General features: G+C 39.0%; 1 protein-coding gene across 1 annotated transcript in view; it reads right to left on the minus strand.

The window, feature by feature from the left end:
- CFAP58 (cilia and flagella associated protein 58) overlaps positions 1-20,882 on the minus strand; it is a 66,579-nt gene that overhangs the window by 9,608 nt on the left and 36,089 nt on the right. Inside the window, exons 13-16 of the mRNA XM_063162889.1 lie at positions 20,405-20,545; positions 19,832-20,055; positions 17,455-17,566; positions 15,127-15,231 (exon numbers count right to left, since the gene is read on the minus strand). Coding sequence (XP_063018959.1) covers positions 15,127-15,231; positions 17,455-17,566; positions 19,832-20,055; positions 20,405-20,545 — 582 coding nt within the window. The remainder of the gene's footprint in view (positions 1-15,126; positions 15,232-17,454; positions 17,567-19,831; positions 20,056-20,404; positions 20,546-20,882) is intronic.

Genomic DNA, 20,882 nt, shown 5'->3' on the forward strand with positions numbered 1-20,882 from the left:
AAAAAAAAAAAATTAAAAATAAATTAATTCATTTCAATTAATTTGAAAACACCAACCACAAGACTAAATCTATGAGTCATAAGGTGCATTTGCAGATACTTCCATCTCTAAACATAAGAAATCAGAAATGACCAAGAAAAAATATCAGCACAAATTCATAAAGAAAAAATTTGTTTTCTGTAATAGATTAAGTCAATCCATTATGACTGGGTTTCTTTGTCTCATCCCAAACTGCCTCCCCTCACATTTCCCTCCATCCTCACACCAGGCTGCCATCAAAACACACCTTACCACAGTTCTGAGGTTTTGAGATCAAGGAACTTAGAGTCACAAACACACTGTGAGGCACAACTCTTCTTCTTGAGGTGAGGGAAGATCAAATCTCTGCAAAGCCATGCTGGTAAGAGCAATGCACCTGTGTTCAGACCAGGTCTAGGCCAGTAACAAAGCTTTTTATGGGATCCTTCCACCATGACATTCCAATGGAATTCAGCAGATGCTTGAATGTAGGACCGAGCCCATCACATCAACAAGCTTCACTGGTCTATGACACAAACTAAACCAAAATGAGGGTGGAGAGATGATGGCACATTCATTTTGGGTACGTAGGACACGCTGGGACACTCAGGCTGAGGATAAGAGTTAAATTTCAGGCATTTCAAAGATAATTTCAGGACCTCTGTGAACACCTGCTGTAAAAATTCTGCAAATAAAATTGCATACTATTTTTAGAATAGCCCTTCCTGTCTTAGATTTGTTTCCTAAGGGATCTCTGAGGAACTCACAGATCTGTCTGTAGGCCCAACTATTACAGTAATTTTCTTCATCCCTAAGTCTCTCACCCATTAATTTGGAGAAGGGAGGGTGGGGAAGTAAGTGGTGCTTTCCCCTAAATTCAACTAGGTGCTGTCTCAGCCATATTCTGTAGTTCTCCTGGTCTGCTTGCTCTGCAGCAAATTGAGACAAAATTATTTTCTTCTGCAGAAGACTGGCTATCATTTGGCAAACTTCAGTTGATTGTCCAGGATCAGGTGGTCACGAGTTGCCTCCATCTTCAGCAAGAAGAATCACTTTTGCCAGCAAAGCCTTACTTCAATAGAAGCTGTTGCTGCTGACCAGCACAGCACCATTTGCTTTGCCATGTGAGAAGGACCATCAGCACCATCAGACACATTCCCAAAGCGGCAGCAAGACATTCACAGCCACTGGCAGGGAATGGGAAGCATTCATCAGTCCCAGGCTGGAATAGAGCTCTAAAGATGTGTTCCCATTTTGTGTCATCCTGTCCCCCATCATGACACCAGGAAATGGCAGAAGACTGATAACTAACTAACATCTTGTTAGTTAGCCCAGGGTTTTCCTCTGAACCAGAGATGATGGATGACCATACTTTTAATGAAGATGATTTCACAGCAGAAATAGGCCCTGCAGTCCCAGCTTCCTCATTTTTATCTTTCCAAATAGATAATTCAACAAATTTACCTGGCAAAGCAGTACCCCAAGAGCCCTCTTCACAAGACCCACAAAAATCCTATTATGCACCAAAAGCTTTCTATCACATGAATTACTAAAAAAAATACAAAAAAAACCAAAACAAAACAAAAAAAGGCAAAAATAAAAAACCCCAAAAAAGTCCAAAAGACTTTGCATCATAGTAAATTTAATTTATGCCTGTTCTTGTCTCCAGCAACTGGGCTAAAGAAAAAGCTCAACAAGACAAAGATGTAGTGGAGAAGTGTGCGATATAGTGTATGGCAGCAGTCCCTAAAACATTCACCCTAAATAAAAATTCTTATTTTAATTAGTAAGGTGGAGAAAGCAATATAGTAACCATGCAAGCACTCTAAGCACTCTATAGTTCCTCATGGCTTTGGTGGGGATAACAAGTCAGTCAGCGTGCCACGGGGGGTTTCTTGTTTATTGGCACTATAACCAAAATGTCAGGGCTGTGCTGAACTCCAGAGGCATTTTGTTTATGATGCCATGCAGCAGCAGAGCATCCTTAGGGGTGGTGATTCCTCTTCATAAGTGTTAAACAGGACACAGAAATCTGGATTAAATACATACACCGACATACATATCTAGTCATAGTCATTTTCACTGTATAAGCCCTACATTTATTTGTTGTTGTGTTCACCTAGCAGTAGCTGTTGGCTCAGTACATCTATCTTTAAAAGTTTTATGAGGTAAAGAAAAAAATTAGCATATGGTGCCCTTCAGAAATTTTATAATAACAGAAGAAAGCTGCCTCCAGCACTATGAGAAATGTGGAGTATAAACTTTCTCTGTAAACACTTTCCAAAAGCTCCTGCTCTTTCCTGTCTATTCCACATCCATCAGCAAACACCCTCGCAAGGATGCAGTTCCCTAGAACAGCTCCTGTTTTCATTATCACCTAGACACTTCTTAATCTCACCCCTGTGAGAGTTTTTATTGGATCCATTAATTAAGTTTGAAAGAGGACACTGAGGCCCTTTCTCAGTGAGGCAACACTAACACTGTGTTAGACGTTTTGGGTTTTCCTGTGAAAACCATCACTTGAAGGAAAGGCTGAGATAGTCTCACATTTGGTGAAATCTGCACCACCCAAACTTGTCCTATAACTTATTTCTCCAGTTGATAATAATGCTTCTCAAGAGCAATTCTGTTTTCTTTGGCACAAAGCAAACTGTACCAAATTGACTGGCATTTTCAAAACAGCTTAATGAGAAAGAAACCTCAAAACAAAGAAAGCACCTTGTAAGGTCTCCACCCTTGGCTGCTTTTTGCAACAGCAAGAGCTGAATGCTGCAGCATCACCATCTTCCAGGAACAACAAAGTATGAACATTTCCACCTGGAGTGCAGCTGCAACTTATTTTTATTATTATTATTGCTAGGAACTGTTACTATTAGATCTTCCCTAATAAGGGTGTAGGAAAACTATTTTTTTCCAATGAACAAATAAATACATATACTCCTTTTAACTTCTGAACTCTGAGACAAGAGGTTAAGAATCCATCCAAAGTAAATGGCATGGAGGTGTCTTGCTGAAATAACAGCTCCAGTACCCTTTTCACTATTCACATTACACAAGAGTTTATAAAATCATTAATTAGAGTAGCTCATTTAATCACAGTGTTTCTACTTTGCACTGCAGAAGATTATCAATTAATTATCTCCTATATCTGTGAGCAGAAATACACACACATGAAAGTGAGCTGTTCCTTGAAGGTGAGAATTACGCCTGACATGATATGGATTGATGTAAATATTCCAACTATTTTCACAGTGCCTGCAACTTGACAGCTGGGTTGAAGAGAGCTCTAAGCAAACCTTTGTTTTGCATTCTAGAAGCAGTTTATCTTGAAGTGACCTGGAGGAGATGAGAGGTCAATACAAATCTGATCAACAAGGTTCCTAAATATTCTAAGTGAATAAGTCTACAAAGCAAATGATGGGAAACCTTTTACTGTATAATAATTACTTTATGCAAGGTTCTAAGAAAAAAAAAAATTAAGTCTCTTCTTCAGATCTAGACTATTTGACTTTAAAACTTCTGTATTTATTGTCAGTGTAACAGCATGTATTTCAGCTATTCAATAGCCATTACATTTTTAACATTTTAGATGAATCAAAGAATTATCACAGCTCTGTTAATAATGATTAGCTGTTCCTGCAGGTGACAGCTTGGGATGAGAATTCCCAGTAGACTCAGCTTCTGTTCTCACTTCAGATGGATCTGGCAGATGACCTTGAAGGGTCAGAGAGATTGCAGTGCTCCTTCTAGAAGTATCTATTTTTAAGTTAAGAACCTATATCTCTTTAGTCACCTGCTTGACTTAGATCTTTAGATTTCCCTGAAAGATGAGAGCACTTTGCTTCAAGTCCTTTGGTGTTCTGGAATTGCTACCTCTGAACAGCTGTCTCAAAGTCAAGCCACCACTTAAATCTACAATACCTGTCTAACAAGGCAGTAAAGCCTACATACATCTTTTTGACAGGACAGCAGAGTTCCCCTGCATACATCAAGTACCTCAGAGAAGAAAGACTAGTCTCCTGTTACACTTTGGAACATATTAAGAAATAACAGTACATCTAAGAAATACACACAGCAGTTCTGAAATCATGAATGTTTTAATGCATGGCTTCCTTCAGGCTCACTGTAATTAGAGCTGAGCCTCTGCTATTCTTCAAGGAGTTCTGTTTCAGCTCCCCTTGCCTGCTTCTTAAAATTCAAAGAAACAGAAACAGGACTAAAGGAAGGCGAAAGACAGTGAATCTTAATGTCCATGTAAAGACAACTGCTGTGCTCAAGTGTCCCAACCCCTGTTTAAGATTACAGCTGTATCTACTTAGACAGGCATGGGAAGCCTTAAGCTCTGAGCTCCAAGAAGAGGTGCAGCACTTGGCTGACTGATGCACCCCACTGGGCAGAGACTCTCCCTACTGAGGTTCATGGCTCCTGTGCACTCAGCAGCACATTTCTGGATATCTCAAGAGAAGAGTGGAGAAATGGGGTTCTTTCTTCATCTGATTGTGTCCTCCTATGTCCCATTTTAAGCCACCCTTCTAAAAAAACCCAACCAGCCACAGTGACTCTGCCTACCTTCCTCCAACAGCTGCAAAAGTAAGAACAAAAATAAGAGAACTGGAATAGAACAAAATTAGTCTGTCCCTGTAGAATTACTTTTTTTTTTTTTTTTTTGTGGGATTTTGCTGTTGTTACATCTGTCATACAAGATAATCCATCACTGACTGGGATGCTGGAGATTGTCCATATCTTGCTGCTGAGGGAAGAGCAAAACACCCCTTATCTTAACACAAGAACACCTGCCAAAGGGTGAATACTAAAGATATACCTCTAGCTCTGGGCCACCCTATAGAATATGGGCTTGTGAATGTTTTGCTACATTGCTGCTGCACTCCTGCAGTAATTCAGCTTCTCTAGCAGATTCTGGATGGCTGACAGTCAGTATCGGATTGCCACAGCACTGCAAAGTCTGTGCGCTGCAATGTATTCAGTCAGCACAGCAAGTCATTTATTTTCCCTTAACAAGATAACTGGTTGATTAATATACTTTACCCTGGGGTGCACAGCAGATTTATTTCCTTCTCAGATACATGCTGAACACAGGAATGAGGAGTAAACAAGGTTGTTTTCAGTTGTTATTTGCTGGAACAATTCCTGAACTTTTTATCCAAGCTTTTTTCCAGCAAATTAATGTTGAAGTTAAGGGCAATTCTGACTAAGAACTTTAGGATTGGGTCATTTTACAAAATATTTTTAGTCCAATGATACAAGGTATCTGTGCTCAGGATTCTGGGTTCAGATCAAACATAATGTATTTGAATAAAACACATTAGTGATCACTGTTTCTGCTTTGCTGATGCAGATTACAGATGACAGCGCTGTGTCTTAGGTTCTTACATGGCATCCTTGCCTCAGTATCTGAATGGTGTTAAATCTTTATTGTACACATGCTGAAGAACTGCTTCCAGCCAGGCAGTGATCCTCTACTCATTCTGCAAGAGTTCTGGACACAAAGAGTTATTACATGAATTGCCAAGGTACACTAACACTCCTTGAAGACACAGGAATGAAACTCAGTCTCCCAGTCCCCCAGGACCACCATGCTGGTGGCTGTGTCAATACTCCTGCTCCTTGCTTTTCAGAAATAGCAGGCCTGGACTACAGCAGGAGGTTACAAATGTGCAATAAAACTCACAATAAATGTGCAATAAAACTCACAATAAGCCACAGCGTACTTGAAGACAACAATCTCTTCAGACATGCTAAACTTTGGGAGTGGACTTGGGAGTAGATGTATTAGAATGCAGGACACAAAACTATGCTTGACACTCATCCACGGAGGATAGTATTTATGTAATTAAAACAATCTTGCATGATGAGGAGGGGTGACATCTGATGACCCACGAGAGTTCTCTTTCAAGCTCAAACTCAAGTAAATATATTAATTATCTTAAAAAACTTGTAAGACAGATTCAGCATTCATGTATACTTGCCACCTATGAACCCTAAGGGATTTTTACTCTGCCTGCAACTTCCTCAGCTTTGTAAATAATCTCTGAATATTTCTGACCAAAACATCATTAGGTGAGCTAAAAATGGTGCAGATCCCCAGAAGTTATTTTCTCAAATAAACTTACACCTTGCTTCTGTCCAGAACCATTTATCATGGGAAATATATTTTGTTTATGAGGGTGGGGTAGTTTCACAAAGAGTCAGTAAAAATTATCTCTTCCACTAAGGAAACTGTTCGCCAGAAGTATTTTGTTTGTTCACTAGGTAATCTGCTTTGCTTCCCATTTCTCAGCGCCAGAAATATTTGCACTATTTTTATTGGAAAATTATTTTCTCACCCTAAAGAGCAGCCAATTATCTCCACCTGATGACATTAAAGTGATCAGCATACTTCCCACCCATTTTTTCAAACCCCTGTTTAAACAAACATACCAAAAAAAAGGCTATTTTTCTGGGAAGACTTTATTCTTTTCCACTTGAATTGCAACATATGTGGGAGGAGGGAAAGAATCTAAATGTCAGTGTGTTTTTAAGAGCAGTTTATCATGCTGTAAATTTCTATAGTGTAGAACATCTTCTAATTCTAGATGGACTGAGATTAGAAGGTCTAAAATAAACTAATGCACCAAGAAGTGTATTGGAAATATGCAGAAATACAAAATCAACTCCTTTCTGAAGAGAGCTAGGGCAAGAACTGAACATTCCTCAGATGTCTATTGAATTATTAAAGCTCACACAAAACTTTCAGGTAGATATGTAGATCTTCAAGACACCTTCACACAGGTGACTCATAACTTTCATGTTTTTGAGATATGATTCCTTACTACACCATCAAAGGATTGCATATGAGCCCCAGTAAATTGCACCAAGATTTAACACAATTATCCTACAATTGGCTTAGTGTGAGTGGTTCTGCCCTGCTCACAGAACCCTGCTGGCTACACAACCAATTTTTAAAAAATTAAATAATTAAATTAATTGGGAAAAAATTATCCGTGTTAGAACAAAAGACACTAGAGATATTCTAATTGCATGGAAAAATCATCATGCCAGGTATAGAACCACTGAAAGATATTATTCCTTCAATTTAAAACCAATATTAAATACAAAACATCTCTACTCAGAGTCAAAGGTAAAATCTTCACTCAAAGTCCTAGTTTAGCAATGAACCCTTCAAACACAAGAAAAGGAAAACAAAAGAAAACCACAAGAAGGAAAGAATGTAAGAGTAGTCCTAAAGAGTGACTTGATGCATTAGGTACCTCCATATGTCACTTCATATCGCATTGGAGATTCCAGTTCAAGTAAGTTTCAAGGTATTGGACTGAAATTATTTTGATGGCACTAATTCAGTAGACTGTTATGCATCATAATATTGAGCTGGTAATGAGATATTTTTTATCCATCACAAGTTAGAACTGGGTTGCAGCCAGAGTTCATGGGCACACATTATTTTTTCATTTGTCTTTGGAGTCTAAATCAAGGCTATTCTTACTGTGTGCCTTTGACACATCTACCTAATCCTGCATGACACTGGGGAAGTAAACTTTTTCTTTATGATTCATATCCAGCTGAAAGCCAAAAAGTAAATGTTAGGCCTGAGTCCTCACGGTATTTCCCATTTCTATATTTCAATGCAAATCCCTTGAAATTCCAGTTACCAACTTAGAACTGGAGTCATAACCTCAAACCTCACACTCCACCCGGTACTGTTTTCTCTCTCTTGTTCCCTTAAGGTACACAGCAGCACTTAAGTTTTTATAAGGACAGGAGAGCATTTTTCTGCCTTTCTCCTCCCCCTCACCCTCCCAGAACCATTTGATCAGTAGCTAGAAGTTTTGGCAGCTTAGGTTTCTCAGCCAGAATCATAGAATACCCTGTTGAAAGTAAATCTCAAGATTCATATGGTCCAATCTTTCTTTCATTCCCATTTGCTTATATTGGTGACCATCTATGAGAGCAAACAGGAAATTTGCTGTCCCTTTAATGGGACCAGTCATGCAAGGACTTTGGGATTAGATCTTAAATTGACACCTTTTAAATCTCTGAATCATAGAAAAGAAGGTTGTAAGGGGACCTCAAGGATAATCTGGTCCAGCCTTTCTCAGCAAAAGCACCATCTTGACAAGATGGCCCAGTACCCTGGCCAATAATCTCAGGGGGATTATTGCCACGCCTTCCAAATGTTCTCATTGTTAACAGCTTTCATCTTGTGTCCAGTCAGAATTCCACAGGAGTAACCTGCACCTATTACCCCATCTTTGCCATGTGATTCCTTGTAAAAAGAAAATCTCCACCTCTTTTTTAACCACCCTTTAAATACTGAAACATGGTTATAAGGTTTCCCCTCAGCCTTGTTTTCTCAAAGCCAAACAAATCCAGTAGTTTCAGTCTTGCCTCCTATGGCAAGCTTCCCAATCCTTTCATTATCTTTGTGGCCCTCTTTTGGACCCACTCCAGCCTGCCCATCTTTTCTATATAGCAGGAACCAAAACTGAGCACAGATTCTATGCGTGGCCTGACAAGTGCTGAATAGAGCAGAATAACCTCTGCTAGTGATGCCCATGTTGACATAACCCAGCACCCTGCTGTCCTTCTTTGCTGCAGCAGCAGAATGTTCACCCATACTGAGCTTGTTGTCCACCAGGATGCCCAGGCCCCTTTCCAGAGAGCTGCTCCCCTAGCAGGTAGATCCCAGCATGTCCTGCACTCCTGCATTGAATTTCCCAGCTGTAAGACCTTACATTTGTCCTTGCTGAACTTCACTCTTTTAAAGCATTGTTGATATTTCACTTCTTCTAACAGTGGGCCAATATTTCTGTCTGTTTCTGCTTGTTGTTTACATACCTGAAGAGCTCTTTCTTGTGTTTTTTCACAACACTGGCCAATTTCAGTTCAGTTAGTCGTGCAATTCCTTTGTGCTGATCTGTTTATGCCAGCTACTGCCTATGCAATTAGATGCAATTTTACTGGCAGGAAATTATTCTGCCATTCAAGAGCTGCTATAAGCTAAATCAGAAAAGTGACTTTTTTGCTGGTAGAAATGGGGCTTTTAAGCCTAAAAAAGGCCTAGAGCTCAATATACTTACCCTTTTAATTGAGGGCTGAGAGAACTGCTAGCTTGAGCTGCAAGATAGGGTATTAATCCAGTGCTTCCAGAGGAACTCAAATCCTCCAGGAAACAGAGATAGAAAAGCACCAAGTCCTACTACACTATAAAAAGCTAAAAAGAAAATTTCCCTTTTCATTTTTGGATGGAAAATCCCTTCAAAAGGCTGACTTCATATATAAATGAAAAAGGAGCAGTAAAGAAAGGATTGCATTTTGGTAGTGGATTTTGCAGTTCACCTGTAAGTTTCAGTGCACACAAAGCACTATCCCAAGCTACCTCTGGGAAATCTCTCTAAAGACAAGATGACAGAGGAACAATAATGGGCAGGTCAAAGGAGACTTTTAGGGATTCTGCAGTCATTAGTTCCCTGAAGTGAATTGCAGTTATTTTTTTATGAAAATAGACAATTTTGCCAAAAAATCCTCAGCTTGGACTCTATACCCTACCTGTAATATGCAAGGAGTTTATACTCTCATATCCAAGTAGAATCTACACTCAGCACTAAAAACAAATAAATGCCAAATTTGAGAGGGTAAAATAAATCTAAGCCATTTTGAAGATACAAAGATAACATCTAAGATAAAACTCATCTGGCCTTAATAATACCAAATAATACCAAAATAAAGGTAGGGGATAGGAGAGTATTCTCTCAGTTTTCCTAGCAGATTGTCGGATGTCTTTACTCAGCATTTGAGCATACATTTCTCTTATGTGGAAGCTACTTGAGCACTGAGAGGAGTGAAGAACTTAGCAGCAGCATGCTTCATGAAACTTCCAAGTTAGGGAAAGAAGTGATTTTCAGAAGGACTAGGCTCCCATAAAGTGGGCTGAAAAAAATCTCATGAGATTAAAAAAAAAACCATAAAAAATTATATAATGAATGGGGGGGAAATGCATAACAAATAGAGGGAAGCAAATTCCTAAGCTCCTTCATTTCTTGAGAGAAAACTTTGTTTTCAATAGTTGCCAACCTGCATAAACCCACACGGTAACACACTGTTCTAAAGTAGATTTCTTTATGAAACTATAGTACCAGCTCTGAGAAATAAAGATGGTTATGTATATGTTCAGACACTATAGCAACGAGCACCTCAAACTGGATAGAACAGCTCTACTACCAACTTAGCACAAATAAAATAAAACATCTGCCTATTTTGAGTGTTTCGCTACTGAATTACGTCTCTAATATATTCATTCACACACCAGAAAAAGAATGGAAATTATTTTATTCCATTTTACTTGATGTGAAGTACGCAAAAGCGAAGTAGCCTGCCAAGGTCACAGAGAAAGTCTCTCGCTCTCCCCTCCCTGTATCTCACAATACCTGAAAGGGAACAGGGCTGGAGACAGCAGCATCCCTTCAATTCCTCCTACTCTCTGTCACTGGGACAGTCAGTTCTCTGGAGGGATTGAAACTTAGCTCCAAACTTGGCTCAGTGCAAGGACATGTGGGTGCTATCTGGCTGTAATCTCTGAGTCAGATACATGAGCTAATCAGGCCTTTTGCCCTTGCACTCTTTGAACTATGAGCTCAAGAACAGCAGCACAGCATCACATCCTGAGTGCCCAATCCTGGGCTTTCCTTGCTGACAACTTCAAACAATACACATGTACAGAAAAACAATGTTTTCACTACTACATGCAAGGCTTAACTAAGACATTTGCCTTTGCCTCCCTGAACAAATAATCTAGATTGCACTTTCTTTTACATTTACATTTTACATTTATGAACAATCTTCTGAGATGACTGACAAAAGAGGTAACTGACATATAATGTGAATCTTTATGCTGTTATCCATTCCAAGACATGCAGCTGAATAAAATTCTGCTCAGACATAAAATCAAATTAGAGGAGTTCACTCTGAAAAGAAAGAACTAAATTTGAAACAAATAAAGCAGTGCATAATTCACTTTTAATGGGATAAGTTTCCAAAACCACACTAATCATAATCCTAACAAGGTAATATTTTCCACTGTGAGTTTACCACATCACTGCTCAGTACACAGAACAGAGCTTCAGTCACATGAGAGATTTGCCCCACATGCAAAGTGAGCAACTGTATTTTTGCAGTCAGGATTTGCAGAGCACTCCTGTTTATTAATAGTTATTCCTTGTGGCCTTGCAATAAGTCATTCATCCCACACGTGTTCACAAAGACCTTCACCCATCTGTGAGATCTCCCGGACAGCACACAAGGTATTGCTCCACAAAGCCCTGCAGTATTACTCAACAGTTTAGAAAAGAACCATAAACTGCTCTTGACTGCACAAATTCAGAAGGAAAGTAACAACTAAGACAGGAAAACTGGCTATCCCTGAACATTTCCTATGTTTGGGAAAAACACCATTGGATTTTTATTGACCATAAGTATTCAAGACCTTGTGTTTGGATCTGATTTTTAAAACAGCATTTTTCATCAGCACAGCTGCTCACAACTGTGAGAATGCCTGAATTAAAAGAGAAAGTATGACCACCTGCTTTGCAGCTACTCTTCAAAGTAGCTTCCCTGGATGAGCATATTTACTTGGTATATAAGAGCTGATTCCTTATAACCCAAGATGCTGTGGTGACAGGGCACAGATAAATCAGAAGCAAGAAAAGACTTCAGTAATTTCTCTAACAGATGAAATCTTTTTACACCTTTATTAAAATGTTCAACTCTGAAAAGCTGTTCTAGCAAAACCCAACATTCAGCATGCTGCATATTCTCTATCTCTCAGCGTCTGTCTTATCCAAAAAATGTGCCCTGATGACTGATTAAGAGAGATTAAGATGAATTTTTGCATGAGATTTTAGAGCCAAACTGGGTTTTTCCCATATTGTCAGCAATCTAAATTTTCTGACTGAAACACAGCAAATCACACTTTTAATCACATAGCATGGATTGTAGCTTGCTTCTACATCTGCCTCAGTTTTAAAGAAATGACAGGTTAGAAACAATGAAAAAGCTAATAAAAAGGATATGATCAAATGCACATCAGGAGCAGGTAAAGTAAGCAGATGCTTTTCCACGTGAATCTATATACTGTGATCCTTAACTTAGTGAAAATTTCCATTTCTATATCCAGCTAAAACCTTACTCCCTGCACTTTTATTTAAAAGACCATTTACCAAAAAGTAAAACAAGAAGACAGAGCTACAGTGCATACAATACAAATGGAATTATTTTTTCCTTATAAAAACATCATGGCTCTGCATGAGTATGCAGCAGGGTGAATACCCTACAAATCAAACTGTAGGTTGCTGACACTGGGCTCAACCATTTCTTCACAGGGGTTATTTCTAAACTCCAAAGGTATTTTTAATACTCAGTATTCAACACACAAGGTTTTTTGTACTCTATTTTATTAACACACTGATGTGAGGGAATTTATGCTACACAATACATACATTAGACACAGATACAAGCTTCACCTTAAACAAGTATCCTATTTGCTAGCATGATGGCCACACACACATGAAAAAAGATTATGTAGGCAAGCAAGAGATTAAGATAATTTTAAAGCTGATACACCCAGTGGCTCTGCCCTTGTTACAGGGCAAGATGAGAATGAAGATGACTGGGAGTGAGGAAGTGTGACTTAGGCAAGCAAACATAACACAGGGAGAGCAGGGGTTCTCTGACCTAATACGTTTGTATCCCTCAGTCTGCAGGCTCCAGCTCTGAGTATGGGGGGGGGTTCTGCCAAGTAGGCACAGGCCAGCCACCAGCAATTCCCCCACTCCTGCAAATGAGCAGTGACTGAACTGAGCTGAGCTGACTTCAGGAGAGACCCATATTAAAAAGATGCTGAATGCCTTTAAGCATGAAAGGCTTACCAGGATTTAAAAAAAAAAATAAAAAAAAAAAAATAAAAGAGAGGGATGAACTCCCTCAACATACGAATTATATTGAGGGAACAAAATTAAAAATTCCTGAAATTTGAGCTAAATTATTGCTATTTCCCATAATTCTAAAGTTCAGTCAGGATCAAATCCTACACTACCTTTCAAATACTTCACTTGAAATACACTTCAAATATTTCAAACTGCCCAGAAGGTGGTTTTGTGAAGCCACCCTTCTCATGTGTGAAACTCAGCTTTCTCCAGAAAGCTGATGTTATTGTCCTGCTTATCTCCTTCTGCTAGAAGTGTTCCTTGGGCTGGGTCCTTCACCACAGCAGTTTGGAGCTTGGTAACATCAGTTCAGTAAGTTATTAGCAAGGGTTTTGTATTGGTGAGTATCAGGGTATGATTTTAGAAAAGAGATGCTACCATCATACCAAGGACAACCAGTCCAAAGAATAATGAAATGCCTTGTATCAGATTATCCAGACACTCAGCAGAAGCAGCTCTGCCAGCACCCTTAATTTGTGGTAATTGTGCCAGTAAGCTAATTAGTAGCACTTAAAGCCCCTAAAGGGAACAAGCTGGGGTTGTTCTCCATCTCTGGTTACCTCCTCATACCCACACCCTGCTATGAAAGAGCCCTATTTCAGTCATGGTGGAGGACTCAAAACCCTGGAAAAACAGAAAAGAGCTCAGAAACATTGATGTTAAATCCCTGAACAAAATGGGGAGCATAGTATTTTTGGCCTTCACTGTTATTTCTCCAAGGGAAACCTTCATTTCAGCATTGTTACACAGGAAATTGGTGCCTGAATTAAGAACACAAAGGAACTCATTAGCAATTCTAGCTATAATAATTAGATTTTATATAGCCAAACCCTGTCTTAAATCTAGAAGAATAATAAAAACATCATAGAGTTGCCATAGAAGGACCACTGCAGAGAGAGAAACATTACTGTACTAGCCATTGGTATAATCTAAGCACAAATACCTACTATTTCAAAGATTTTCTTGTGCAGGCAACTTAATACCTCTATATCTCAGTTCTTCAGCTGAAAATAACAGCAAAATGGGAGCATTCTAAGGATAAGGCCAGATATGCAACAGAGATGATCTAAAATCTAACAGAATTTGTTTTGTGCATGGGTAAAGCACAGTAAATTTGGAGCTATTTTTGCTACATTTTAAGCTAACTATTTCACTGACAGCATTTCAGTGCTATGCAACAAAGATCACATTTTTCCAAGCAGAGGAATAATACACATAAATTACATTCAAATGAAATTTCAGATCAATGTTTTCCCATGAAACAATAAATAGAGACAAACCCTGTTTTGATAAGATCTGCTGAGCTTCTTCTCAAGACAGAGGGAGATTCAGGTCACATCTTACTCTCCAGTGAGTGATACCCAACACAGATATACAAGACTATTAGGGTATTTATGATGTTAAAATCATACCTAGAGCTGGTAATCTATAGCTAGCCCTACAGTCACCAGAGAGACCAGATTAATACCTCTGGATAAAGCCAGGACTCTCTGAAGTCTTCCTCTGTTATATTTCATAAAAATGTTTGCACTATAGGAATACAGTCTTTCCTTCATTCTACCGCATAAATCTTACTGTTATCACTGGGGTTAAGGGACACCTGATAGAGTTCAAAAAAAGATAAGCTATCAGAAATTATTTTTTTTTGAATGTTCAGCATAAAAACCTTGAAATCAAACATGTCCCAGCCACAGCATATCTAAATCTCTTTAGGATTCCTCCTGGCAAAAGCCAAGCTAAGCACAAATGGAATTAATCCGGAATTTTCCTTCATGTTCAGGTCACAGCATACTTGTTTAAAATGACACAGAAAAACTTTTCAAATAGTCTACATCTGACCTGAAGACTAATCTCTGACATGAATAAACTAAAGCCAACCTTTAATTGTATTTTCCAGAGCTGACCAGGCATCAGTAACCAGAATATAAAAATCAACTAATCTGACGCTGTTTGTTCTCTTCCAGTGAGTCAGTGCTGCCATCTAAAGCTACCTAAAGGGCATGCAAAAGAAATCCAAAGTCTGCATCTAAGGAACATTCAGGAAGCACATGTCTCTAGACAAAGTAAGTCAAATATATTAATGAGATGCCACAAAATAATGATGCTGCAGTACCTGAAGGAGAAATTCTTTCTCTATCACTTCATTTGTCTTGCTGATAAGTCGCTTCTGTAGTCTCTGAACTTTCAGAATCAGCTCATAGGTAGAGGGGTCACTGGCCTATGAAAGAGCAAAGGAGTCTCAAAAATTATACATGATAACAAGTTACTGTTCCTTTTTTGCAAATGAAAACTGTAATATCTCAGTGTTCAAAAGTAACAAGTGTAAAAGGGGGGCTAGGGGAAGATGCATTCAGCTATTTTTTTTTAATTGCATGTTCACAGGCAGTCCTGGAACTTAATATTTTAATATTTTAGCAGCAACTGGAACTGTCCACTGACAAATTAAAAGCAGTGCAAGTATCTCCTGCTGTTCAAGAACTTCAAACAGCACCAACTTAGTTTTTAAGGAGAAGATTTTTCTATTGAACAAAGCACCAATTGCACTTTAGTCTTGAAGCATGTGGAGAATTTAAGAGGATTTGGGAGGTACACTGATGAATTATTATGGGGTTCTAAAGTGTCCATACATGTGAAATCCCATTCTTCAATGGAATTAAATGCTTAAAATGGTGACAGAATGTTTGCACTGTAGTGTTGCCTTCTACCTACACAGCCCATAAGAACAGGAGCGAGTAGATGTCTGTCTCTCCATCCCTTCCTTTTCATTCTTTTGGCATAGATTGAATCTGGAGAAAGCTCTAAGGAGCAAAGAAATAATTCCTCCTCCTTCTCAGGAGGAGCCAGTACAGCTTACTTTCCCAGTAATTTGTGTCTTCTTGTTGGATCTTTCAGTGAAGGACAAATTCTGCCTGCAACTTTTCCTCACTCAGGGTCTCATATCAGCTCTCTCCCATCTGGCTTCTCCCCTCTCATGGGGTGCCTCACAAGGATTAAACTCACACTGCAGTAAAGGCTCCAATAAAGTCCTGCTCTCTTATATTCACTTGAGCTTATAAGGAACTCTGCATCTCATTGTTCTTAATCTTTTGTCTGATTTTATCTAAATTGACTAATCAATTCAAGCATAACTAGGACACTGACACAGATACACATGCAGTGCTTACAACACAACATCATCTCCTGAGAAACCAGGCTAAAAAGTAGACCAGTCCTCATGATCCCCTCAGTCCTTGATTTTTTTATAGCACTGCCCAAGCATGGTGCCAATTTGTGACTACTGTACTGATATGAGAGTGTTTGTTCATTAGGAATTGAACCAAAACCCCATCAGGATTATTTCATACAGATCTTGCCATCTGCTGGCCTTTCTGTGTTCCAAATACAAACCAGTTACCTAGAATGGAAAGACATGATTTCCCCATTACCAGTCTCTTCATACATTCATTTTCCCATCACTGGATGTTTTGACTGGCCTGATTTTTCTTTGTTACAAGGTGCTGCTAGAGTTTGTACCTAGATGTGTTTAACCTACTTCAGCATCCTGCATTTTATCTCCCTTCCATGAGAAAAGCTAATCACACCATCCACTTTTAAGCTCAGCATGGAAAGATCAGAAATTCACTATCATACTAGTAAGCACAGTGAAAATATTCAGCTCTGCTTCTGCAGGGACAGAGCACATTATCACTCAATATTAGAGAAGCTAAGCAACCCAGGCTGGCATCAGATCAGAGATCCATGCAACTGAGGAATGTCAGATGGCACTGACTTACATCAAAAATATCCAGTGATGCCAACTGATGCTCATATATTTCATCTATGCTTGATGGATTTTTTATTTTTCCCCTTCACTTGGCAGGTTCAAATCATGTGAAAACTTAGATTTGCTGTTTATGTAAAGCAGTTGAACTCACATTACCTGGAATTACTATCTTTGTGAGTCCACCACTGTTTATGTGGAGGACTCTCTCTGTTTTTTCTCAGATGTAATTTACCTTTTGACTTCATATCTGTTCATTCTTCAATCTACCTGTTCTATTAGCCCTTCAATTACTGGTTTTCTTCCCATACACATTCCCATATACATCTCCCTGCTCAGTGAGGGTAGGATTGTATCTTTCCCCTATCATCTAATTTCTCACCATCCATGTTAAGGAATCACCCCTTCTAAATTTGCCTAATGCATTCTTATTCCCTTTATCACTTCACTGTCTCTTTACAAATCCCCCTGCAATTTTTCATTGAGAAAGTGCCACAAAAATAGCACTGATTGCATTGTGCAAGGAAAGCATTCAGCAGGTAAGGATTCCATTGGTACTATGGAAATTTCAGTCTGCCCAATCCCTCCACATCATTTGCATAACAGTAAATGAAATAGGCATTTGCTAGGTCACTGATGTGATAATAGGGGCTTTGGGAATACAAAATCCTCACACATCACCTCTAATTTTCTCCATCTGTGAACTTGCAAGGGCTTCTGCAGTTCTTCTTCCAAAATTTTGCACCGAGTCTGTTCCCTTAACAGTTCCTTCTGCATGTGATTAAACTCCCATCTGAAGACCAGCATAAAATAAAAAGAAAAAACACACCGAAAATACTTCAACATGACCAAGGCACTAATGTGGGCATTAACAAATCATTCTCCCATGCACTATGATGCACAGGAAGCACTGCATGGAAAGCACAAAGAGGCACTTTGCCACTGCAGCAATACTGTGGTGGCAAATGTATCAATACAACAGCACTGAACAGGTGGAACCATAAAATAACACACTTGGACCTCTTCACTTGCTTCATTAAGAATGGCTCAGAAAAGAGGCTGCCAGGGAATCTACTCCACAGACTACTGGAACTCGCTCTTCACATCTTCCCATGTACATTAAGGCCAGAAGGACAGTTAGTTTATAAACCTACAAATCAGTCATGGATCATATCCAGTTACTCCAGTGTTGAATCTAACAGCTTGTGTTTGAAAGGGTTTAAATCTACATGGCTCACACAATGCATCAAATAAAACACACTCCAGGACCTAAGCATGATGGACACCGTTCCTAAGAGAACTGAACTTTGATTTCTTTTATTACATCTCCTCAAGGAATTTCAGAGGTGACTTGCTGAATTTAAAATTAACTGAGCACTACCAGGATTCTTCAACAACTAGGTTTTTTTGGTGGTGATAGGGGGTTTAAGGGCAGGTAAAAAAGGCATATTTTGTAATTATCTGACCCTTATCACTCTAGTGGTGGGATCCTCTAAATTCTCCAGTGTCAAAAGGGGGTGAAAGATTGTGATGTGCCTCCTCCACTACTGAATCTTTTCCTACTAAACTCAGAATTGCATTTAGCTCACTAGAGAGAAAAAGGTCTTTTTTTAACTGTGAGGTTGGACAAGGTTATGGAAGAGGTAAAAAAACCTCACATTTCCAATTGGCAAATCGGGAAAGCTAATTAGCAGCACAAGTGATAAATGGAATCTTTTCGACAGGCAGTTTTCATGATGGTTTTGGACTTCATTAAAGTATGAGATTGCTGCTGCAGTTAGCAAGAATTGATCCACCCATCATGGCATGCAGCACACTACACTTCAATACTATCACTGAGTTTCAATACAGTAACAGACTTTCAGCTGAATGCATTTGGGCAGCAAATTCAAATTCCATTCCTATCTGCAGTCAGTCGATGAAAACTGCAATTGCTAATGCTGTGTGCCCAGTTCTCCTTTCTGTTTCACCGAATCAAACTGGCATAATTCCACTGGAGTCAATGGGACTGACCATGGACTGAAGTTAATTTGTTCTGCTGAAAGCCACAGAACCACACTGATAAAGTAAAGATCTCACCCAAAACTGTGACAGCTACACCAAATTGGTACAATGGTTATCTGCTAAAACATAACTGCCTCTCCTTGCAAATCAAGACTGATTCTTAGAAAATATCCAGTTTCCCATCAGGAAAGAATACACCTCAAATACATGAGGGGCAAACAAGAAAGGAAGCATTAAGCTGGAGAAGGAGGAGATAAATCAGGTTTGGGCTATTAAATTACTCTTTTAAAGAAACAAAGCCTTCAGTGAAAATTTAACTAAAACTTTCTCAGAGTTCATAAGATTTGCATCTAAATCTAGAAGGAGAGAGCTCTGAAAACAGGATTTCGTTCTGAATATGCCAAGTGTCTCCCATATTCAGTGGATTGCTTGACCAAAAGGAGTTCCACTAATCTAGGCCTTGTACCACTGTACCACTTAGGAGCTCACTGGACTGTGAACACATTTTCTGCTGCTGTCAAGTTTATTCTGTAGGCAGTAACTCACAGTACAAGGGGAAATACGGAAACTATTTCAACTTTAGCCAAGATCTCTTCTTTCCTTATTATGATATTTCAATTTTCCTAATTGTTGGTAAATTGTTTAATGAATTTAATCCAGTCTGTGTTTGAGATCAAACAAAAAAAAAAAAACCTTTCTCCAAGGTTGATACAAGTCTTTATTATGTATAAACCATATTTTCTGTCTCAAACACAAAACCAAGGCTGCAGTCACTATGGAAATGTATTCCATTGGGTTTCCTACCTGAGCTCCTGCACGTTAGCCACACTCTTGCCAAGTATGCTTGGCAACTTTAGACAAGATCTCTTCTTTCCTTATTATGATATTTCAATTTTCCTATTTGTTGGTAAATTGCTTAATTAATTTAAATCAGTCTGGGTTTGAGGTCAAACCAAAAAAAACCCTTCTCCAAGGTTGATACAAGTCTCTACTGTCTCAAACACAAAACCATGGCTGCAGTCACTATGGAAATGTATTCCACTGGGTTTCCTACCTGAGCTCCTGCACGTTAGCCACACTCTTGCCAAGTATTCCCTTCTCACGCCGTAGTTTTTTGATCTCCAGCTTGAGAATCCTCATGTCCTCCACCCGCTGCCGGTACTCGTTCTCGCCGCGGTTCAGGACGGACTGCTGGATTTTGATCTTCTCGTAGAGCAGCGCCACCTCGTCATTGCGGCGAATCAGCTGCGTCACCAGAGCGTGTCTCTCACCGACCACCTGTGGGCACCGGGCAAAGCCATCAACTCACACTTCCTTCACGCAACCCCAGAGTATCGTGGCTATGCTTGGATCAGTCAAAATCATAGACATTAAGAGGTTTCACTGCTATTAATTAAAGAAAGATGGCAAGAACCTAATGATTTCCCCCACAAGGGTTTGATCGCCTTGAAGAGTACAAACTGCAGATTTTGTTCACTTCAGTATCTTAACATTTTGGTTTTAATGGCATTATAAAGCTTCAGTACTCCCAAATTCACAGTAGCTAAAAATCTTCATCTTAAAATACACTGCACAAATGAGGGAATAGAATGCAGGGTCTTTGAAAACTCAAATTAGGGATTCCAACCTTGTCAAATTCTCTCTTTTGCTTCATTCTCTCTACCTCAGCTTCAGCAATGATGTTTAGGAGTCTTTTCTCTTCTGCCTCCTGATTTTCAATGTAGGCTTTGACTTCCTGAGCCTCTTTTGTCATCTTAAGCAGTTCTGCCTGATGGATATAAAGAATACAGGTGAACAACTGTTAAATAATAACTTCCCATTATAGAAACCTACAAATAAGAGTTACTTACAAATATTTCATACATTATTTTACCTTCCTGAGAGGTACACATTTTGTTAGTTTTTGAGAACTGATCACCAAGATAAACAAGCATGAAGACACATAAAGAAATAATATAAATACTACTTTAAAGTAATTGTCTTATACACAATAGAAATTTGAAAATATTTTTATCTATGACAATTGTTCAAGTTGTAATTCAGGGATACCTCTTTTTTTTTTTTAATTTTACTACACATATTTAGAAAGCTTTTCAGTGGAGTTG

This window comes from Melospiza melodia, chromosome 9 (genome assembly GCF_035770615.1).
Source record: "Melospiza melodia melodia isolate bMelMel2 chromosome 9, bMelMel2.pri, whole genome shotgun sequence".
Classification (NCBI taxonomy): Eukaryota; Metazoa; Chordata; class Aves; order Passeriformes; family Passerellidae; genus Melospiza; species Melospiza melodia.